At 41.1% G+C, this 24018-nt stretch overlaps 2 protein-coding genes across 2 annotated transcripts; one reads left to right on the top strand and one right to left on the bottom strand.

Moving 5' to 3' along the window:
- Positions 1 to 58: 58 nt before the first annotated feature.
- LOC119204096 (neuropilin and tolloid-like protein 1) lies at positions 59 to 9329 on the bottom strand. Its single transcript, XM_037457226.2, has 10 exons — positions 9196 to 9329; positions 8929 to 8994; positions 8391 to 8525; positions 8043 to 8291; positions 3976 to 4017; positions 3732 to 3859; positions 2860 to 3088; positions 2356 to 2469; positions 2131 to 2275; positions 59 to 1103 (listed from the first exon to the last, which is right to left on the bottom strand). The coding sequence occupies exons 1-10, from the start codon at positions 9221 to 9223 to the stop codon at positions 605 to 607; spliced, it is 1635 nt and encodes a 544-aa protein (XP_037313123.1). The 5' UTR covers positions 9224 to 9329; the 3' UTR covers positions 59 to 604.
- Positions 9330 to 11692: 2363 nt separating this feature from the next.
- On the top strand, positions 11693 to 23961 carry LOC119204138 (cysteine-rich secretory protein LCCL domain-containing 1-like). Its single transcript, XM_037457229.2, has 15 exons — positions 11693 to 11915; positions 12568 to 12874; positions 16815 to 16933; positions 17379 to 17511; positions 19507 to 19622; positions 20142 to 20242; positions 20416 to 20583; positions 20691 to 20751; positions 21007 to 21073; positions 21466 to 21596; positions 21736 to 21779; positions 21862 to 21934; positions 22398 to 22467; positions 22714 to 22847; positions 23063 to 23961. Exons 2-15 carry the CDS (start codon positions 12614 to 12616, stop codon positions 23112 to 23114), a joined length of 1530 nt encoding a protein of 509 aa, XP_037313126.1. The 5' UTR covers positions 11693 to 11915; positions 12568 to 12613; the 3' UTR covers positions 23115 to 23961.
- Positions 23962 to 24018: the final 57 nt, after the last annotated feature.

Below are 24018 nucleotides of genomic sequence, written 5' to 3'. Positions count from 1 at the left end.
CAAAATAAATCGAACAAAGGTTCCTCTTGGATTTACCTCGGACACATTGCAATGTCATCCGGCCATCCAGACTAGAAGAAGACAAATATGTTTAATGAAAATATTAAGAGACAGACACCAAGAAAAAAGGGACAAATCTTACACAAAAAACAATAATTAATAAACACATTAAAACAAAAAAATCAATAAATAATATATCAATTGACACAGCAACATGCAATATATGCCTATATTATTTGAAGTAATGGTCAACACAACAAGGAGTTTGTTGATGGAAGTGGAATGGCCTGAGAATGGCAACATGTTCTTTCCTTGGGTGGTGTCATGATGTCCAAACATAGAGAAAACACTACAAGACATCATTCATAAAATCATTTTCAATATAAACAAGGGGCATAGCAGGAGCTGAAATGTCAAATCCCAACTGTTAATTTCCCGACACTCCCAATCCAAAGCAACAGTTGCACCTAAACTCTTAGACAGAGGAATATTTTATTATAGATAAAGCTCCAGTCCACCCTATTCATGTTGCAATGTAAAACTTTCATTTTATTTGTGACAGAAACCCTAACAAGCTGAACCTACATCTTTATTTGTCGCCTTATTAGAAGTCGTTAGAAAGTGTACGGTGGACAGCGTGGTCCAGCCCCGACAAGCCTCTGTGTATCTGGTGGTGGTGCATGTGGTGCAGGCTGTTGGCGGGACAATCATCCACCATCGAATCCTCCTCCTCCGCCCTGTACCCTTCTGCCCCGTCCTGAGAATAGCTATGCTTCATCACCAGGATGCTCCTTCGTCCCGTCGCCGCGGCGGGCTGGGGGAGGCCCGGTGACTGCTGGCCCACCATCGCCTGCGGCTCGGCCGCGACGGTGGCGTCCCTCCCGCTCAGGTTGCTGCGGCTGCCGTGGAAGCTTCCTTGGAAGGATCCGCAGTGGTGGTCGCGGATGCACTTGGAGGAGGAGCGGCGGAGCTTGTGGTGCTTCTCGTAGTCCTCGGCCATGGCGGCATCGGTCAGGTCACCGGACAGGTCGCGGCGCAGAGTGCAGAGTTCGTAGTGGGGGGGCTCAAAGCCAGGGTGGAGGAGGGCAGGGTCAAAGTCATCTCTGTGGAAAACACACACACATATATGATGCACATAGTGTTAAGAAAAACACAACTGTTGGTAAAACTTAAATAATGGTTCACCTTAAGCCGGTATAGACGACAGAAAGTCTGTTCTCTCTCGCAACAGAGGCACATCGTGTCCTGGGTCATCTGATAATCACGATGTTTGTGTGTCCATTTTTATAAACTCTTAACACTTCGTTTTTGTCCTCAGCCCTCCCCCCATGTTTATTTTCCAACTATATATTCCTGTTCCCCAAAAGAAAACCATTGAGTAGCCTTGACCAACGACTTTTAGAATTTACAATTCTGTCTCCTGCTTGCAAGCAATATTTATTAAATATCCTGTTTAATCATTTTACCCCGGTATCCAGTAATCATTTTTTGACCAAGAACCAACTCTGATTGTAGAGTTACACAACCTAACAAAATACAAATAAATAAGGTTAGCGCCTCTGATTCGTGCACTCATGCTCTAAACTACACACATACATTTAATTTGAACAAATCTTTGATAACAGCAGCATCTGAAAACGTTTTATATTGATATAAATTCCTATGGTTTTTACACAATAGACGCTAGAGGCCTTGGCCTTTTAGCTACATGCCTTTAGGAATATTGGGAACTGTTACAGTGGCGACACAATATTGAGGCCAATGTCTGCAAATGATAAAAGACTTTCTTTCTAAAGCTGCACTCATGTTGTTGATTTTTACTTGGAGACAGTGAAAAAAGTCCAAAGACAATATTGACCAGAGCTTGAACCACATTTCTTGGCAAAAAAACTAAAGTGACGCTCTAACTAACTACAATCTACCCATTTACTTGACAACAGTTATAAGCAGTGGTGGAACTGGTACTAAGATCTCCTTCCTAAGTAAAATGAATAATACAAAAATGTAAATAGGTCTATGTACTCAAATCCTCTGACATACGTATAGTCAAGTTGACTATATGTTAGAATTGAGAGTGCTAAAGAACCACACCATCGTGCCACCAAATACGAATAAGTGCAGAAACCTCACCTGCGGATGATGTATTTCTTGCGTGGCTGTTTGACCTGGATGATGACCGAGATGACGAGTAGGATGACGACCAGGCCACAGGTCACCGTAATGATGGTGATGTTAGTGTTATCCAGTGTGTCCAGGATGCTGGCTTTCCTCTTCTCTAGTTGGGGAGATAACACGCAGAGGAATAACGGATGTGTAACGTATGCACGGCTGCTCTCTCAGCCTTTGTCAGGGTACCTTTGCAGTGATTCTCGTCCCATGGGTAGACGCAGTTCTGGATTCCGTTGCAGACCAGGGTGCGGTTGATGCACATGTTGCTGTGGCAAAAGAAGGTTTCAGCGTCACACGGAGCTGGAAGAGAAAAGGCCTGAGTAATGCAACTGTAGTCGACAGATTATTCGTTAGTTGATACCCAGTGGCTCAACTTGCTCGTGTAATGTAATGTATGTAATATTTCAACCTGGTGCAGAAATGTGCATTGCTGTTTACCACATTACATTACCAGATGGAAGCAGAGTATTTTTACAATCATTTTGTTTACTCTTCTAGCTTGGCCAATGGAGCAAGTTAGCAACATATCACACGTTCTCAATGTAGAAAGTTATTTTCACACTAAGCACAGATAAGTATCCAAAGTGCCTCTGGAAAAGCTATATAATTGAATTGCTGGTACTTCTACTCTCACATGTGATGGTGCGTGCCTGAATAAGGGGGCTTCCAGATGAATGGAGATTCACTCACGCTCATGGAAAGTTGTGAAGAGGATCCTGAATTTGCTCTTCCTGCTTCCCTCGTCTGCCCACAGTCTCACCACACCCACCGAGGACACCAGCATGATATCATTGGCCACAGTGGAGCAGAATTTATTCTTCAGGTGTTCAACAGAACTGCTGCCATCGTAGATGGCAACAAAGTTCCGCTTGCATTCATTAGAGTTGTGCATCTCATACTCCAGAAAGCGCATGTAGATCTGTGGGTTAAATCCGGAAAGCTTTTGAGCTTCTAGGAAAAAGTTAAAGTTAAACAGATATTTCTAGGATGTCCAACTGATTCATCTGCAAAAAACAGGAATAATAGATGAAGCTAGAATCTACAGCTACAGATCCCAACGTTACCTGCCGTTCGAGAAAGAAGACCATTCAATTAAGTCCCTGTAAAGCTGGGTGAGTCTTTGTTTACTTTTGCATTCAAAGGGCAAAAGCTGAACATAGTTAATGATGAGCTAAAAGTAGCTTTGAGAAACATTTAGGTTGTCTGTTATCCAGGATCAATCTTCGACCAACAAACAATTGAGTGTACGGGGGAGAGGTCAGGGCTGGCCAATGCTATGCTAGGAGTAGCCAGTGCATGTTTAATGGGCAGGACTGTACCTGTACTCCTGTTAACACAATGACACCCCTATTCCCCATGTTAGCATTTTAGCAGATCATTTACGATACAGAAAATGAGTATGAGCGATTCGTCAGAGGTAGAAAAAAATGAAAGAAAGTTTTTTTTATGAGGAGGACAAAATGGCGTCTGATTAAGTTAAATTCACAAACAAATATAAACCATGAATGAAAAACATTTACATTTCACTCCACCACATAACAACACCAAGAACATGTACAGACCCTTGATTTCGGCGGAGCCTTGATGTACCACCGGCAGTCCACAGCCTCAGTGGGCAGCGCTCGGCCCTCCCCGGTTATCTGTACGGATTCCACATAGCCTTCCGGACCGCTCATCTCAAACTCACATACTGTTATCAATGTGAAATTGTAAAAAAGGTTTTCGTCAATCTTATCCCTCCACTAAAACCAAAGATTCAGGAGGTCTAATAGGAAACTGTGACATAACAAGGAATGAAATGCTCACTTGGCAGAGGTGGCAGTTCTCCAAGCCCCTTGAACTCTGGATCTAAAAGCAGAACAGAATGACTTTGCAAACATATTATTTTTTTTCAGCATTTACTCAATCATTCCACATTCAGGAAGCTCTCCACATATGTGGAACACGAAAGGGTTCCCACATTATTATTGATAGAGGTGAGTACCAAATGTGTCCTCTTTATATTTTTTTATTTTTACCTGGATGTGATTTTAAACTGCTAACTTCTAAATATAAAGCTTCACTGAAGTATTTGAAATGCATGCAAGCAATACTCTACATTTAGTCTCGCCTAGGGAAAATAATCAGGTGGACAAAAAATACCACAGAATAAAAACAATAATGTTAAAGACATATTGCAAAACCAAATCACAGCTGGCCAAGGCTTACCCGTAATCTATGTACAAGCACATTCCCCTTGCTCTCATTTAAACTCCCCAGATGCCCTTCATAAAAAAAAAAGAAAAACACACACTATTTCTTTTCCCTTTCTGACAGAATGAGACAGGGAAGAGAAATTGTGCTCTAAACCATTGTTCTGATGAATCTACTTGCTAGATGGATTATACATCCTGATATCCTGGTTTAGTTCGGGGGGGATTAAACACAACCAGCAGTGGCAACCTTGTGGTAAAAATATCCTCTGAGTTTTCTAAATTGTCTTAGAGACACTTAGTTTGACATTATAAATGTGAAACATCAAATAACCTCAATTAAATACAAAATAAGACACCTTGAAACTTGTTTAAACCCAATTAAAACCAGGAAAAGAGGAGAGTGAATTGCTTCTAAAATCATAATTTCCCACATCTTCCATGTCATCATCGGCAATGCAACACATTATTAATCCTCGGCCGTTTTTTAGCTCGACCTCTTTTTCAGGCTTGTCCCGATTATTACCATTCCTACATGTATGAGCATAATAATATCATATGTAATAAATATATAAATCCTTCCTTATCTTAATAGTATTCCCCTTCATGAAGGTGAGCATTACAATGGTATGCTATTGACGATTTGGATGTTTAATTTTCCAGAAACTTTGTGCCTTTAAAACTACTGCAGTCAGTAACAATGTTCCTCAGAATAGATTTTCTCTTGCAGGCCTTCACGAGCGGAATTAGACCGGAGATTAGCATTTGGAAGAAACTCATTACATTTGGTGTAAACAAACCAAAGCAGCTTTCCCTGATCTACCAATAATGAATTAAATGGATGGTTCATGTAGTAGTATATTGAAGACACTTTTATTTTGCTATATTTGTTGTAATGTATTGACAGCAATAAATCAAATGTTCAAAGAAACGGTGGCTGTTACAGAACTGCTCAAATCAAATGATTGGACAGATTACCTGTAGTGGTCAATTTTGAGGTGGGTAAATCTTGTGATCAGACAGACCTCGACGTGATGCAATGACTCTGTCTAGCTGACCTGGCTATATTATCATTATCAATGACAATTGTAGTTCATTAAATTTCAAGAAAAAAGTAAAGAAAAGTATGTGTAGGCCTCATAAAAATGAAGAGGGTGATAGAAAAGAGAGGACCTCTATAGCAGTGGTCCCCAACTACAGGACCGCGGCTAATTAATCATTTTTGAGGGGTGATCGAATTTCTGATCATGAATAATACATACTGATCCTTACACAGGTTCACACACATATTCAAACTCCGAGTTCTACATGGTAATCTACACACACATATATAGCCTCATAGTTAGATGCTATTTGGGCTTGTTTTATGTAGTTGAAGTATGAAATTGAGACAATTATTTTAGCCATCAAGATCTTATCAGATGATGCACTCCATGAAGCCTGCTGCCGGCAGGCACATCTAAACAAATTAAATCTGATTGATTGGGGTGATGAGGCACTTGATTATATTTTGTACGGCCCCAAATCGCAAATTGGCCTCAGAGGGCTTCACAGTCTGTAAACATGTGACATGTGCCAAAACCCTCTCATACATATATGGTACAGGAAAAAAAAAAAAAAATGAAAACACACTTTGATGGGGAGAAAAAGGGGATGAAACCTCACGGAGTGCGACAGGAGGATCCCTCTCCCGGGACGGACAGACTGTGATGGATGTCATGTGTACAGAATGAAAAACGTAAAAGATGTTTTAAAATGACATTGAGTTATATGGGATTATTCCAACGGCAGATTACATGGTGCATGGAATTTTGGTGAGAGAGAACTTTGCCGCTTGATTTAGCACATTTATCTCCACTATAAAAGAGTTGACAAGATTGTCATTCGGATGATTCTTCATGTCCAAATATTTCTCAAAATGCTGTGTGCTTGGTGACTTAACACTGAAAAGAGGCACTGCAGAATTCTGTGTGAAACATTGCACTGAACCCACGACATGCACAGTCAGACATCAGCCCCCACCCCTAAGCACCATGTAAGAAAGAAAGAAAGATGGTGGGATGGGATGCAGATTAATCTTTGCCCCACAGTCAGTGTAGGTGGCCTATAAAATCTATTGCTAATGAAGCCTTTGCCTCGGACTCCCTTAAGCCGCTGCTGTGGCTCAGTGCTGACAAGCTGTATTCCCCTGAAGACAAGCTTTCATTAACTTGTGTGTGTGTGCAGCTTAGGGAACGAGTGACACACAAATGGAAGTGAGTGTATTTTTCGCAGCAGCGTACCACCAGACCAATATGTGGCATTGCATGCAAACGCGTGTCAACATGTGCTTTAATTGGGACACAAAGTGTATTGTGTAATAGAGGGAGTTAATAGAAGGGCAATGCAAAACTCACTGCATGGTGGTGGATTGGGTGAGAGTGCCAAGGAAAGGAGTTAAAGTGCTTAGAGTTGTAGTAATAATCTAAACATCATCCCTGCCAGCCAGCCAGAGCGCCAGCTGGTACCATACAAGATCAACAATATAGCCAAAATGTTTTTATGTGACATTAGCGCAACAAAGTCCACGTAGGGGGAAGGTCGGGGTGGATGGACAAGTCAACAAACATCTGTAAACGTTCTCTTTTCCAAACATGACCACAGTCATCTCCACATAATTAGTACTAATTACTGTGATTACCTTACATTACAGAGGCTCTTATTTCACACAGACATACCCAGCAATTCAACAAGTTCTTATTTTGGATTCAACTATAGCCAAAACAATGTGTGATATTATCCAATAAATATATAATGTATCGTTCAGTCATTATTTTGCATTCTCTAAATAGATTAATTAAATGGCCAATATCATCAAGTCAGTACATGATGAATATCAACAGCCAACCCTTATCCCCAAAAGAAAGGAAACCTTGGCGGTTAGATTTTCTAAAGCCACTTGAATTTCAATGCAAATTTTTGACAAATGTGCACAGATTCTGAAACTGAATTTGGGTGTTTCACTTTCACGTTCTTCTATAAATGAGATTATGTGACCAAAGAACACGTTGGATACCCCATTTCCCTTTGTCTTGTTTGTATAACAACTTCTTAGAGGTCACAACAAACATTTAATTGGCGAAGGTATAACTTGTTTGGTTAGGCCGAAGAAGAACACAAACTGTGATAATCCTGAGAGGGCAGATATGCATGCATTATGTATTGGGAGATGTGAAAGGTTTCTGGCCACTTTACTGTGTAAATGTCTTCCCATTCAGTTGTCAATGCATGTTTAGCAGACTCACCGCAATGCAAGCTGTCGTTTTTAGCTGTTTTTGTGTGCACCTTAAGTAAGTATGTTCAATATTCTCCACCAACTACCAAGGAAAATGTCTTGTCTCTTTAGTTGCTTAATGTAGCTGCTTAGTATGTCTGTACTGGGCTACTAGTTGAGTTCATGATGACAAGAAACATAATTTACATCAAACATAGCCATGTCATCCATTGTTAAAATATGGAAAAATAAATCAGCACAGCGGACAGGACAGAGGTCTCCAGCAAATACGAGCTCATTCGTCTGGCAAACATTTGCAATGAAACATTCCCATGCAGCACTCTGTGCATATCAAATGTGTGCGAGCTCGGATCCTCGGGAGATTTCTTTGTACATCCTATTCTACCGTTTTATCTTCCATCGCTCACCTTGGGTAAAGTTATACCGGGCGGAGAATCCGATGGCCTCCAGCTCACCATCCGCCACAAACTTGATGTACAGGTACCTCCCGCTGGAGCGGACACTGGCCGGGCTGTCTTCCCCGCAGAAGCGGCCGAGGATGGGGGAGAAACCGAACGGCCCGTCACGGACCTCGATGTGGTCGAACTTGCACTCCCAGGACGGCTCGATGGAGTACTTGTCATCGAAGAACAAGTCGATGCACTGTCGGGGAGAGGCTGCGGCGGGGTGAGAGAAGGACAGGGACGTGGGGGGAATAAAGTCAGGAGGGGCTAAAAAGTCAGTAAGAGGCAAAGAGCGACCAGAGAAGGCCTCACCTTCTATGATGTAGACACATTCCCTCTCAGGAGGGTATTTCTGAGGGTAGTTAGGAGACGTGAAATACCCCCACTCAGGCTCCTTTACCCAGGTCCCACACTGCCCTGCTGGTGTCACATCCGAGGTGTTCTTCCCTGGAGAAAGGCAAGACCACAACACTGCTCTACAGCTCTTTGTATTGATTGGTTATTTCTTTTTTCATAAGCTCAGAACACAATTCAGACTGTGGATTGGTTGTTGTATTTATTACTTTTTTTCTGTGTTCAAATAAGGTTTTAGTCAAACATCTGTTCTTGTTAGCATTATATTGTGGGAAACTAATATAGATATAAAAAGGCACAATCAACTAGTATTCTGTGCTTATCGATGTGAACAATATGATAACATATTTATGTTATTAGATACCTTTCTGTTGCTCAAAGTAATACGTGAATTGCACTCATCTTTCTTTTCTCCACAAAGTGAAAATGTTGTCTTAAAGTCTTAAAAATGGTTCAAAGTGAAGAATGACCGGTGTGTCAGGGTGGAATGATGTACCTTGAGCTTTTATTTCTGTAGCTGAGGCCCCTGACAGCTCAAGTGAGAGGAGGCTTGCTGCTAAAACTGAGAAAAAAAGAAAATTTCCAATTATACTATTTGTCAGAAAAGTGCTCAAACTCTCAGAAATATAAAGTTTTAAAGGATAGACAAGTAATACAAGTAGCTACACCATGAAGAGGAAGGACACCATTTCTTTAAAGTCATTTAGAGCGTCTACAATAAAATGTTTGAATATAAAAATACATTTTACAGCTATGAACTCACCGATTGGCAGCAGAAGTTTGTGCTCCATTTCTGTTCCCTGGAGATGAGGATCTCAGGCACAAATACTGCCATGAAATAGTCGTAGATAAAACATCTCTTCCTTTGGTAAAACTGTCCTTCACAACATGCGCCACAAAGAGTTTCTCCCTCCCTCTCTCCCTCTCTCTCTCCCTCCCTCAGAGCTCAAAGGATTACTGTGCAAACCTTCGCAATATTTGCTCCACCTTTAGGCTGCATTAATCCTCTCAGCCGATATTAGGTCCCGTTCAAACTGGGCCGAGGCATCCGAGAACTGCCTTGCGTGTGTGCTGTTTGGTAAATGGACTGTACTCGTTTGGCCCTTTTATGGTCTTGACTCGTTTAAACATTCACTCATACTGAATACAGCACAGGCAGCCCGTTGGAGCAGTTCAAGTGTCTTAACACATGGAAATGAACTTGGGGTCCCAATAAATGACTCTTGAAACAGATTTGAACACTCATTAAAAGCCAACTCTTTTGTGTTTGATTTATTTTAGAAAAGTGGAAAAATGTTGTTTCCTCCCCAAATGCTATAAAGTGGAACCTGAAGCTAACCTAAAGTGGAACCTATAAAGTTTGAACACTAAGTTTAATCACAAACATGTTCCATGGTCCTCTTTGTACAATTTTTTCTTCTGACGGGAGTTCTTCTAAATTCCCGCACAAGGCTTTTATACAAGACCATTACTGCAAACTAGAGACCGTGATTCTGTTACATTTGCTTTTTTTCCTGTGTGAACTCCACACAGAGTGGATGTTCGCTTGTGTTTCCCCTTCAGAGAGCCTGGAGCTTCAGCCCAGCAGCCACACAAGGAGTTCACAAGGTGTGGCAAAGCGACAGTTCATGTAAGTTTTCTTGTCTCTTGCTCGTTTAAGGTCTCAAAGGGGATGAACGCTACCGCATGGCGTGCACATCAAGCTCAAAGACCACTGATACAAGGATGCTTCGCTGAAGTTTAAAAAAATGTAATTATGTTTAATGATATGCTCTTCTTCAGCCACCAGGGGGCAGCAGATGCTTAAAGAAATGATAACACTATTAAGACGTTGAAAATATCCTTGCATCAATCGGTATAATCTCCAAAGCAAATCAAAGTTGTCTGATACTTAAATGCACACTATATAATATTACACTATACACAATATAAATATTTATTTGAAACTGGGGATGTTACCTATTAGGATGACGCTACAAGGACAAATCCGTTGTATAAGATAAGAATAATGATGGATTCACTTCGGCTGGCCAGAGGAGCACCCGTTGGCAGACAGTCTCTCTTTCGCATATCCTTTTGTGTTTGACCATATGAAACATAAACAGAAGGCAGAAGGCATAACGGGTTAATTGATGGGTTTATGTGAGAGTATTTTGAAAATATATTGCGTATTTAACCGAACAGACAGAACCTAAGAATCAATCATTGTGAAAAATTGAGATCTAACCTTTACGTACATATTCACGCAGACCCACACTTACTGTGTGACCTGTTGACATGCCTCTTTTGTGTTTGCTGTTATGCGCATTGTTGTGTTTCCACATTGTCCGCCTTACTTTTGGACCTCAGTGCCGATTCAACAGTCTTCTTTGTGCTGATGGTCAAATAGGAACAGAGCTTGTTTGGGCAAAGGAAGCAGTGAGAGAGAGGGCACACACACACACACACACACACACACATACACACAGACACACAAACACACACATCGGCCACAAACTTTCACAAATGTTCTAGTGTATGTAAAAGGCAGATGAATCATTGCTTTGTGGTCGCGTCGCAGGGGAATACTGGCCACCCTGCTGGCTGCTGCTGTCAGTCTCTCTCTCTCTCACACACTCACACACAGACACACACACACACACACACACACACACACACGCACACACACACACACACACACACACGCACATAGCAAAGGACACTGATGTGATCTCAGATCAGCCCTCCAGGAAAACAAATGTTCATGAATGGGATCTTTGATGGATTTGTGAAAATGATTGTTACTGTACAATAATTAAAGTTATGACTGCAAATTGTGTAAAATAGGCTTAGTGACACCAGAACAAAAGGCTCTACTAGTGAATATGAAAATAAATCAAATATCAGTGAATTGTTGACCTTTATCCTTATGAATCTTTATAATCTATTATATCTTACGTATTGTTAGGTAGTTATGACAGAGTGTTACTGTGCACAAAAAGTTTAAAAAAAGCAAAATGTGCAATTCTTTCTTGAACTGGAGTAGGCTGGTCTCACAAATACCATGTGTTTACCTTCATGTCACTTTTAGTGCGATCAGGTGCCTCCTCAAAAAGATCAACTATGGAGTTCCAACACACGTGTGTGTGTGTGTGTTCGAGTTAGATGGGGGTGCGGTAAGGTGGAGCGTGCGAGAGGGTTTGTGGAGGCGTGGTTCCGTGCGTTGCGCGTTGCCAAGCTAAACGCAAATTTGGCATATAAACGCAAAATGAGTAGCCAGTAGCGCGCTGAGCCAGTCGAGGAATTCAACAGGTACCTATTGACATTTCCCTCTTTCTCTCTGTCATTCCTCCAGCTCGGATGTACCGACTGCACTGCACTCATTCTGTGTATGGAGTGGATGGAATTAAAGACTCCACGGATTGGAAAAAGTTCACTCTGCAGTAATCTCTAACATCTGGAATATTGCACCTGGGAGATATTTTGATTTGGAGCAATTTAAAGGTAAACCTATGCATGTCATGACCTGGTCAATATTATTTAGGACCTGCTCGTGCAAAGTTGTCACTCACAAATTAGCCCATCACTTTTGGATTTTGTCGTCTCTAAAATACTTCTTTTACTCAAATATAAAATGTCATTCTCAAAATGGTCATTAAAAGAAAAAAATAGAACATAACAAATATGCATTTGTTTATCAAAAATCTGCCTCCCTTCCAGTGGATGTTGGCATGTGCAGTAGAGTAAGTTGCATGCCCTTTAAATCTGTGAAAACTAGATTCACACTGGTCCTACTGTGTGTAGTGATGCAGTGACCTGCAGATGCACTCAGGCTGCTGAAAGCTGTATTAGACTCAGTGTTTGAAGTGGAGTCCCCCTATGATTAGCGCATTATTTAAACAGAGACAGAGGACAGATTCAAGGTGCCTTTGAAAAAGATGCCGTAGTTCAGCATAACATGCTAGCAAGGGGAGAAATTAATGTGTGCAATGATCAACATAAACTGCCAAATAGTGAGCTACTGTAATAATGCAATGAGCTGTGCATTGGGGCAAAAAAAAGCTGCGCCGAAAACTTGGGTCTCATGTGCATCACTGTAATAGAGCTGAAATCCAAACTCTATTCTACTTAAATATTCTCTTTCCTTGTTTTGCAGCCATACAAAAAGTGTTCTCAATTCAGCACCAGGATACCGCCTTGTCATGAAGAGGTCTATTCCTTTCACGGGCCCGGTCGGAGCAGCTGGCTTGTTCCTGTGTTTGACCCAGACCGCCCTGGCCATCGTCCTCACCAACTCCACGCAGCTGGAGTCCATCCTGGAGAAGTACAGGGACGAGGAGTGGTGGGGCGCCAGGTCGAGGGGGAGGAGGGCCATCAGCGAGGGGGACATGCACCTCATTCTGGACTTGCACAACAAGCTGCGGGGGCAGGTTCACCCTCCTGCCTCCAACATGGAGTACATGGTAGGTACTGAGGACAGCGGTAGAATCCCACCACATTTATGTACAATCAATTGACAAAAATTCCACCCTGCCTAAATTTCTATTCAAGAGTCAGAATGAATTAATTGTAAGTTAATTTGGATCAACTATTAATGAAAAGCTGATCAATCAAACTCAAGCAACCATAACAGGGCAAAGAAAATCATTCTTGGGGTGAGATTGCTTCAGGTTCGGGGTAAAGATATTAAGCGTAAGCCAATCAGATGCAGCGTAGGGGCGATAATGACCTTGTGACCTCATTGGACAAACTTACAAAAAAACACCCAAATAAAAATGGAAGGAGTGGGTTCCACAATGTGTTTTCCCACGTAATGTCAGCTGCAATTGTTAGCATGTTCAGCTAACTAGCTTACAGATAGTAACCCAGTACTACTTCCTGGGAAGAAAAGCACAAACTGATTAATTCTCTGGTAAAAAATCTTCGTTTTAATAATGGCGGAATTATGCTATGAAACTGGAAATGTGAGACTCCTGAAAGGATTCAGTTAGCAGACCAATCACAGCCTTGCAGGCTGCGTGAGCTCGCGTAGCTTTTGACGCAAGTTTAGAAAAAAGGGTCGACACACGCAAGCACTCAAGAGGGGTTGAAAAGGCAGCAAGGGGCTCTTGCATCTGTGTGTCCTTGCGTTTCTCTGAAAACGCAGAAGCATAAACTAGGCTTTAGGCTAAAGCTAGGAACATGCTCATATTACCTGAGGGGGCGTTACATTTTCTAAACACATTGGCTAGTCCACATGCAACTTATGCTGAGCAATGGAACAGGTCAATACTAGAAGTTATGAGCTCTATCTGTTTTGTACACATCATCATAGCAATGACACCTTTTTGTCTGTTGCCTGTTAGCCTCGTTCTTGAATCCTCACTCAGACTGCAGGTCTATCTCTGCTAGATAAAGGGAGTAGTGAAGGAACGGTTGGAGAGAACAATCCAAAGCCCCCATCTGGCTAGCTGCGGCATCTGCCTCCTGCTCGCCTGGCCTCACTGACCCTGGCCCATTTCCAGCCTTCAGCCCCCGCAGTGTTATCCTGCCCTCCTACCAACCTTTCCTCCCCCCTTCCTTCCTCGCTTCCTGCCCTGCGTCTCCTGACTCTGCCTATCCATTCCTCCTCCTGCTGATTCTCTTTCTTCCTGCACTTCTGATCTTCGGACTCACAAAGGTTCCCCTCTGGCCGTGGCCGAAGGTTATTGTTTATTTGATTCTCCGAGCTTCTCATTTTGGGCGCCACGGCGGTGAATCTATTTCAAACATCTCATGCAACGCCATTTGGAGTAGGGGCACAAGTGTAAACGTGTGTCATGTACAATCGAGGGTTTCTTCAGCCAGGGATACTGTTACTGATGATAATGATGTGGTATCGCTGCTTCTGATGAGGGGCAAGTATTTGGTTTTCAAATTGCAGCACTTTGCAGCTTGGACTTCTTAATCCCATGTAAAAAGTCTTTAAAACACTTTTACGTCAATTTGATTTAAAGCACGTAATTTCTCGCCTAGCATATTTTCCTATGACTTCTTTTAAGGGTTCCTATAATCACAACCACTTGCAACTTGAATTACAGAAGTAACTACAGAGGTTTTGTCTACATTGAATTCTCAATGCATTCTTCCTTTATCTGCTGTAATATTGCACGTAGTTTTGTCAACAGAGGTGGTCCTGGAAACAGTTTTTTTATTCCGAGAACATAATGCTCTTTGGAATGCTAAACAACATTGTTACCGTGACCTTTCTCCAGAAGGCTGCCAGACAGCCCATCTTCCTCCCTGCTGGACAATTGAGTGTGATGAGTAACAACAAGCACGCAGAGAGAATAATGACCTGGTAGAGATCTGGTAGTACGCACTGTAGATTTTTCACAGTGAAATGTTGAAGCTGAAGTGCCGTCTAATGAGCACGCTCAGGGTTCAGTGTGCTACAAACTATGTTCTACAAAGTAAAAGATTAAACCGGTAAAGAAGGCAGAGAGATGATAAAGTCTCCAAATAAGAAGCACACATCTTTAGAGAGGTATATGCTGTTGCACTTGGTGCAACACAGGAAAAGGGAAAACATACTATATTGTTACTATGTTACATGTTACTATACTATGTAACATGTAACATATTATTTTTACATTAAAATCTTCTTCAGCCCCCCATAATTTGGCTTTAAAAAAACTTTTAGACTTTTAAATTTTTAAACATGTTTATTTTGGGGAATCTTTACCTACAGTAAAGTTTTAAAAATGTTTATTTAGTCATTCACCAAACCTTCTGTGAGTAACCTTCTGGTTTGTATGCATTTACACTGCTCAAAAAAATGAATCAGATCTCAACATGAAAATCTATGTTGGATATCTATATGTAGTTTAATGTCTTTGGAACGAAAGGATGCCACATCTTTTGATGGAACTAAACGTTTCAGCCTACAGAGGGGTTCATTTCATTCCCGGAAGATCAGGGAGAAAATGGGGTGTCAGTTTTTTCCATATTTCCTAAAATGTGTAGAGGTCTGTGCGTCCCTCCATGGATATGCCTCCACAGACATTCACTGACCCACACCTGTTGTTAATTCCATCAACACCACTGCAGCTGAAAGTGATTAAGAACCCCCTCTGCTACTTACCTGACCAGATTATTATCAGAGAAGTGCCATTGCATTCATGCCATCATCCTTTTATTTTTTTGTGCAGTGCCACTCTCCTTGCCACTCCCCTGGGACTAAGCCCCCCCCTTTCTTTGCATCCTAGAAACGCTCCTGAAGCTGGGTTCAGTCTGCCCATAAAATTACTTGTGCCCTGTAAATGTTCGTTCCACATGCCATTCACTTCAACTATAACCTGCACAATAGGAAAATTCATGCATCCATGTTTACTTGAATTTTTCAACAAGCAATACATAAAAATCAAATGATCACATGAAAAGATAGCATTGCGTGTCAACCTTGCAGGAGAATAGAGCGGAAAACCACCCAAGTGATGGTATCCTGGCGTCAGAGAAGTAAAGGGCCATGATATCCCATCTCCAGTCAGGCCTGAACAGCAAGCAGAGCCACAGTGAATGGGCAACAGTGTGCATGGTGTGTCAGTGCTACCAAACACATGGAACACATTATGGTGAGATAAGAGCAGTTACAACTCCACACTCAAGCATTGTCCCATTGGTTTTTGACGGGCCATAATGCAACCAAACAGCACGCTAGTGGTGGAACACAGTGCAGCTTTTCTTCTACCCCCTCCACAAATTCAACAGTAAATTGAACCTTGCTGCAACATTTGAATTGCTCAACCTTATACCTACGATTTGCATTGTTCAAAATAGCTTTCAGGTAATTTAACTTTAATTGAGCAAAAAGAAAAACTGTGGTAGAAACAGTGATAGCTGGTAGCACTCATTTGTCAGCTTTTAGTTTTAAACTACCAAAACGTACTGGAAATCCGCTATGAAAGAACCACATTCAATAGTAGCACAAGGCTGCAAGTTTATGTGGTGGTGGTGATACCTCTCTGTTTTCTTCTCTCTCATGTATGTGTGTGTGAGTGTGTGCGTGTGTGTGTGTGTATGTGTGTGCATTTGTAAATGTGTGTAGGAGAGGCGAAGTATGTAAGGCATGGAATTTATGGTGCGTTTTGATCAAAAAGCACGATGAAATATCTGAGAAGGTGCAATGAGTACCACATAAGGCCACAACTACGGTAAGTGGCCAATTAGGCCACTTAAACCATGAGGTTAATCTAGAGTAGAGTTTCAGGTCTGCAAACATCTGTCAGAGGCAAAGCTGCTCTAGGAGAAATCTAATATTACCAAAACTAATGCTTTGAGAAACAACTGAAATGAGTATATTAACTGCTTACCCTAGCAGAGTTCATATACTTTAAATAACCTTTTAATCCAGACCCTGTGTGATGTTCTGTGTGTGTACCTCAGGTATGGGATACCGAGCTGGAGAGGAGCGCGGAACACTGGGCGCATACCTGCCGATGGGAACATGGGCCGAGCCACATGTTGACACAAATAGGCCAGAACCTTGGAACGCACTGGGGCAGGTGTGTATATACAGAAGAGGAGGGAACTTATCACGAGAAGATGTAGAATATCCTTTAATGCATGTTTTTTCTCATTGGGCTTCCAGCTAACTCAAATACAAAACTCTCTTAGACCCTCAGAGCAACGGTTGTATAATTGTAGTGTTACTGAGTCAGATGATGTTACATCCATCCAAGTTGCGTAAGACACATATTTATTTTTAAACCAAAACAGGAGCCTAACCAGGTAGTTTTGTGACCTAAACCAAACTGCATTGCAAGGAAACAACGCTCAGGGCTTCTGACCAAGCACCAACATGTCCAGTAGAGCTGAGATCACATTGGACGGACACAATTGCAAAATAGCCCATGAAAAATTGCCATCTTCTAGAGGCCAAAAAAACAGGCAGAATTGTCTTATTGGTCTTTCTCAAGTGCTATGCAGACATTTTCTGTGTGACTTTAGGGATCGCCCCCCTACCTACCATGTCCAGGCCTGGTATGATGAGGTGAAGTACTACAGCTATCCTTACTCCCAGGAATGCAACCCACACTGCCCATTCAGATGTTCAGGACCTGTTTGTACTCACTACACTCAGGTGAGAATGTTGTGTCTTTAAGGGTTATCAATTGTTTAGTATCATTTTAGGCTTGTACTAAAAACATGCAAATCATTTTGTTTTGAAAAACCTTTATCATAGTTCAGCTATGGCCACAATAAGTGTTTTTAGTTACACAGGCTGATAAAACCTCTAAGAAGAGATACAGTCTTTGACACTGGTGGGAAATAACTTCCATGAGTATATCACTAATTTCCTTCATCAGATCTTTTTTTTTCTTTTTTTTTTTTTTTAAGTAATAATGTGCACATTTCTTCAGTAAATAATATACATAAGTACAAATAATAATAATAAAGTGCAAATTTTAAAGTGCAAATAACCATACATAAGTACAAACTGCACAGTAGAATTTACTTTACCATCTCTATAAAAGAGACCATTCTGCTATCCGATAGAACTACAGGTATATTACAAACATTTTCACTACCATCAGTTGTCAAAGGCCCTACAGAGGCACACGCCTGCATTTCCTAGCTGCAAAATCAGCTATCAGGTCATCATATGCCAGTTTCTGAGCCACGTCCCCATTGATGCTGATGACAGCCAGACCACTTGAACGTTCCCTAATCACATCACGTTCATCAATAATCAGAAATACCATTTCTAGCTAGCTAGCAAATTGCTAGTATTATTGCTAACGGTAACAGAAACGGTAACGTCAATGATAACAAAAACGTAAATGATAACATAAAAAACAAATGATAACAAAAACGGTAACGGTAACAGAAAACTTCGGGTGGCCCGCGGACGAGTACCGAATATGGCCCACCGGCGATCCGTGCGGACATTATGAGCGCGAGTATGTGTGGCCAGCCGGCCGCCCGTTGACCGTTAGCAACGGTCCTCACAAGACAAAGTTTGGGGAGCCCTGACCCCTGAAGACATTGTCTTGGCTGAGAGCTATGCGCGAGCATCAACCCGCTGTCTCTTCTTTTTTCTTTTTTACGCCCCCGACTCTTGATGCCTTTTCAAAGCCATTTCAAAGCTGTCTGCCACATTTGAGATTTGAGGCATAATCGAACATAATCAAACCACTGGGAGGTGGGGGGAGGGGGGGCCGCACAGGAGGTTCCCCTTTTTCTCGACTAATTTGGTCTATGCCTATTACTTTTGTATTGCTCCCGCATATTAACATGCTTTAGACATATTTTATTTGTTATTTATACTAGTAGCCTACTGTGATGATATTTTACGTCCCAGATTTTTTGATGCCCCCCCAGGCACTTGGTGTCCTACTTGCAGTGCGTGATGTGCGTGTGCGGAGCGCCGGCGCTGAAAACAATACTCTTTTCTTCAATCGATACAAGTTAATCGATTTTGCATTTGTTACTGTGATAGCTGCGCAATTACTGCTTTTATTCACAAAAAGGATCTTCTGCTTTTTTAAAATGAAGTGCCGTTCTCTAGCAAGCAATAAAATAAATAAATCCAAAAGAAGTGTTTAACAAATCTATTGAAGGTAAACAGGATTGAAGTGCAAAGCTTGAGCTTTGTGTAGCTCTTCTGGTTAACCAACTTAGTTGTGGGTAGTTTTTATAGTGAATATTACCAAACCCCCTCAGGACTCCACATAAAAGGGAGGAAGACAGGGGAAGAGAGGAATTATGGGGCCGGAACAGGAGGAGCGGGTTCGGCCAGTACTTCTGGATATGCAGGAAGTGGTAAGGTAGAAAAGTGGTCCTGCCAATCTGTCAGAGGAAGATTAGGGGTACTTTGTGAAAAGCGTGTGGCTGAAATCAAACCAAATAAATAACAGGCCATGCTACTGACAATGGTTGTGAAAAGATTAATATGGCATTCAGACAAGGCACTTCAATGTTGCATACCAAATACCAAATGTGTCTTTGGTGAAGCTTCCTCATGACAGTGGTTGTACTCGTGCCTCATGTGGCATATCCTTGATCTGAAAGCACTGACAAATGTGAGAGGACCACTAAACACGCGTCTTTGGTTGTGTGTGTGTGTTTTTTTCAGTTGGTGTGGGCGACCAGCAATCGTATCGGCTGTGCCATCAATGTGTGCTACAACATGAACGTGTGGGGGATGATCTGGACTAAAGCTGTCTACCTGGTCTGCAACTACTCTCCACCGTACGTTTCTGCTTATTATATATTATAACATATTTATAATGTAACAAAATCATAATATAAGGGGTTATCTCAGTTATTCATTATTTTTTGTAAAAACTCCAAACAAGAGATACAAACAAGATAGAAACTGTTCAAAGGCCTATTTTTCAAATTATGAAAAATATTGTGGTGGTGTGGTGGTTAGCACCGTCACCTCACAGCACGAAGGTCATGGGCTCAACTGCACCCAGCGGCCTCTCTGTGTGGAGTCTGCATGTTCTCCTTGTGTCTGGGTGGGTTCTCTCTGGTTCTCCGGCTTCCTCCCACAGTCCAAAGACCTGCTCTGGAGATTAGGTTGATTGGGAACTCTAAATTGCCTTGTAGGTGTGTGGATGTGAGTGTGAATGATTGTTGGTCTCTGTGTTGCCCTGCGATTGGCTGGTGACCGATCCAGGGTGGGATGGACTCTGTGTGCGACCCTGTGTGCAGGATAAGCGGTTTGAAGATGGATGGATGGATTATACTGTCTGTTTTTTTCAGAGGCAACTGGTGGGGTCATGCTCCATACAAATATGGAACTCCCTGTTCTGCATGTCCAGCTAGCTATGCTGGAGGCTGCAGGGACAATCTCTGCTACAAAGGTGCGTCTTGGTCTTGAGTTGTGGTTTGGTCTGACATGTTTGATTGTCTAATATACTTTTGTACTATACCCCAATAGTTTTTTTTAACCAATTTTACTAAAAGAAACACATACCCCGTTGATAATCCTGCTCAATCTAAGACGAAGAATATGTTTTGATCTATTGCATGTCAGATGGTGGAGTTGACAGGCGCCCGTCTCCTGAGATTGAGGAGACCAACTACATTGAACCAGAACCGGAGCCAGTTATGGACAGGGAACCCCGACCCAGGGCCCAGACACCAAACCCCTCACCCAATGACAACCTTGAGCGAAACCAGGTTGTCAGCACAGAGCAGATGTGTAAGGGTGCCATACCACATCTGTTTTAATGGTGCAGCGATTTGACTGCAGGTTAATAGTCGTATCAAAATCACATCGTGAAAGGCCTTCTTTTGTTTGTATATTAGGTCAACAGGTCGACTGTGAGACCAAGCTGAGAGATCAGTGCAAGGGGACAACCTGCAACAGGTAAGAATGCTGAGAAAACGTGATGACACTTCAATGGACAGATGTCAAAATAATAAAATCAATTCTGAGAAACATCCGATACAAAAATAAGTATATTAGATAGTTGAGTATAGTCAAAATTATCAGGACATTTAAGATATATAATTTAATTCTCTTTTTATTTTTCATTTTAAAGCACTGAATTTAGTAATATTAATGTGTTTGTATTTAAAACAAAGCTACAGACATGTTTACTTTAGTGTTTCCTGTCCATAGATATGAATGTCCGCCAGGCTGCCTCGACAGTCCTGGAAGAGTTGTTGGGACGGGATATTATGACATGGTAAAGGTTTCCAGGGGCCATATTTTGTGTCAACTTAAATGAATGTTTCTTTAAAGGTTGTAATGAAATACATATTTTAATTTATTAGATTGGCCGTTTATGGCCACTTTATCCTGTTGAATGGTTTGTTCTATGAAGATTTTTATATCTACATTGGTTTTTTATTGATCCGATTAGTGAAAATTAATTTTATGATATTTCAATTACATTTTGCTACGTTGAGAAACTGTTTTGATAGTTAAGAATTATTTTTTAATTTGTATTTTAAATTTAAAAAATGTAACAATATTCTTGGTAGCTTTCTATTTTTACAGGAAGCACGAAAGTATCTGAAATCAAATAGTACTGGTTTTAAGTGAACTTTAAGTCTAGTTTAATGTCTTTTACTGCAGCAATCCAGCGTGTGTGGAGCCGGTTTACACTCTGGTGTTATTGACAATGGTGGAGGATGGCTGGATGTGACCAGAGTGGGCAGAAAGCAGCAATTCACAGAGTCATACAAGAATGGCATCCAATCAATTCGGTATGAAATAGACTCTGTATTTGGTCTCAATCTATTGTAGTACTAAGCAAAAAATGAGTTTGATTGAGTCCGGATATAATATTGTCAGCACTAATGCAAAACAAACAATAATTTCACGAAGCTTTCTTTAAATTTACAGGAAAAATAGAAGCGCAAATTCCTTCAAAATAGAGTCGGTGCCCGGTAAGGAAACCTTATTTTTCACTCTCAAGACACAAATACAGTCACATGTAATTTTGCTGTGATTCTTTTTCTATTCTCCTAGTCAAGGCACTATCATGCGACACGACTGTTGCACTGTTCTGTCCTTTCAAGAAACCTGTACGGCACTGTCCCAGGTAATATTCTGCATTACATTTATTCACTCAGGAGTCTGAAAACACCTCAATGTTTGAATTAATTTGCAATTGGCTAATGCCGCGTTTCCACCGAGCTCTACGGTACGGTGCGGGTCGGGTCGGTACGGGTCGGGTCTGTTAACCATGATTTGGCGAGCGTTTCCACCGCCAACAGTAGCCTTACTTGATAGGCGTGGTGTATTCCAGAAAGTAGTGGTAATGTCACTTGATAGGCGCGGTATTGGACGAAAAGTAGATTGACGTCATCATTTTAAGTAATGGGGGTTGTCGGTTGTCCATGTGCCCTTACAAATCCAAGAAAAGCAGCAAAACTGGCTATCAATGACAAAAAGATAGCATTTGCAGAATTCCATAATAGTTCTTTAAATAAGACCTTTAGGAACGCACTGTATTTCCAGTTAAAATATCCTCAGAGATAAAGTCATCTCATCTTTTTGCTCAGGTCGTATTGTCCACGGAACTGTCGGCGTGATAGTGTGGCCCGAGTCATTGGGACAAAATACTATTCAGATGTAAGTTCTTATCACTCAGAAATGTGCTTTTACAATTTGTTGATTTTGTTCACAGAATTCGTTTGAAGCTAATATAGAACAGTGTGAATAACATTACACATGACTTTCCTGATTTCTAAAACAACCCATTATATAAAAGACATCTTTTTCTGCACATGTAGTGAGAACAGTTAAATTCCAATGATGAGTACAATGATGAGAACATTGGAAATTCCTCTTTGATGTAACCTCTTTTTTTCGACTCAGAAATCCAGCATCTGCCGAGCAGCTGTTCATGCTGGAGTGATCCAGAACGAGTCGGGGGGGTACCTCGATGTGATGCCTGTGGATAAAAGGAAGCAGTACAGTAGCAGCTATCAGAATGGCATCACCTCAGAAAGGTAGTATCACAAAAGAGTAGTTGAAACACCTTGTCTATTTTATTTGATATTAAGCGGGACCTTTTGAGTTGCAATTTTTATCTGTAACTACCTGTATCAGTGAGATGAGGAAATTTCAATTAGTATTAGAACACTTCTTTGTGTAAGAACATTTTATTGTTTGGAAAACAAAACACAATTTTCACCAATTTTTTTGAATGCCGTGCTTCTTCCAGCCTACTGAACCCAACAGGTGGAAAAGCCTTCAGAGTGTTTGCAGTCATCTGAAAAACACACTCTCAAAAGGACAGAGTACCAGGCAAGATGGCCACTTCACATCCAGCTAACCCCCTCATTATCACCATGCAACCTGTAATTACATTCATTGCTACGATAAATAACTTGAGCCTTGATACTTTGAGTTTAACGCGGCTTTTCTCAAGGTTTCCCCTCTGAGTTTAGTCATGACGAACCCGTGGTACATTGCAGCTAAGGCTGTTTTCACGATGATGCTCTGCGATATCTTTGGCATTACGTCTCATCACTCTTATTTGAGCTGTGTAGCAGCATCGTGTTTGTTTGGAATGACCCATGTGGGTATAGTTCAATATAGTTCAAATAGTTACACATTGAAGATATACTTAATATTATCATACATTTGTTTAAATAATAAATATGAGCTGCCATATATCAGGCAATACACACACAGAAAGAGATTTTTCAAATGTATTTAGTTATTTTTGAGTCTTGGCCTCCATATATCATTCATATCAAATATAACATAGCAACAATGCAAGCAGTAAAATGCATATTGTATATTTTTGTACGTAAAAATGTTGTAAATAATATTGAAAACGTTGCTATGTAATGCTTCCTAATGTTGCCTTTTTCATTAACCTTTTCATTAACATGTTGCCAGCCATACTAAGAGCAATATGAGCAATAATCAGTAGATGCTGAAACAGATTTTGCATGCAAAACATATATTGGTCATTCAAGCTTTTATTTTTTATAAAGCACAATCATTGTATTCATCTGTTTGTAAATAGTGGGATTGTAACATATTGATTCATTTTAAAGCAGCAGTTTAGATTTATATAAATGGACCCTGGCTGGCCAGGAATGTGCATGGCAGAATCACAATCAAAATACTAGTAGAATAAATGTACATGTGTTTATGTGTCACTTCTTA

Source organism: Pungitius pungitius, chromosome 15, assembly GCF_949316345.1.
Source record: "Pungitius pungitius chromosome 15, fPunPun2.1, whole genome shotgun sequence".
In the NCBI taxonomy this organism is placed as follows: Eukaryota; Metazoa; Chordata; class Actinopteri; order Perciformes; family Gasterosteidae; genus Pungitius; species Pungitius pungitius.
The sequence above is the reverse complement of the archived record's forward strand: the minus strand, read 5'-3'. Positions and strand labels throughout refer to the sequence as shown.

Bases quoted from the DNA above. Each gene is read 5' to 3' on its own strand.
- LOC119204096 (XM_037457226.2), bottom strand. From the start codon at position 9,223: ATGGAGCACAAACTTCTGCTGCCAATCG. The intron at 3,860-3,975 runs GTGAGCATTTCA...CATTGATAACAG, and splicing joins AGAACTGCCACCTCTGCCAA to TATGTGAGTTTGAGATGAGC. The intron at 3,089-3,731 runs GTCTGTACATGT...TTTAACCCACAG, and splicing joins AGGCTCCGCCGAAATCAAGG to ATCTACATGCGCTTTCTGGA.
- LOC119204138 (XM_037457229.2), top strand. From the start codon at position 12,614: ATGAAGAGGTCTATTCCTTTCACGGGCCCGGTCGGAGCAGCTGGCTTG. The intron at 21,780-21,861 runs GTAAGGAAACCT...CTATTCTCCTAG, and splicing joins CAAAATAGAGTCGGTGCCCG to TCAAGGCACTATCATGCGAC. The intron at 22,848-23,062 runs GTAGTATCACAA...TGCTTCTTCCAG, and splicing joins AATGGCATCACCTCAGAAAG to CCTACTGAACCCAACAGGTG.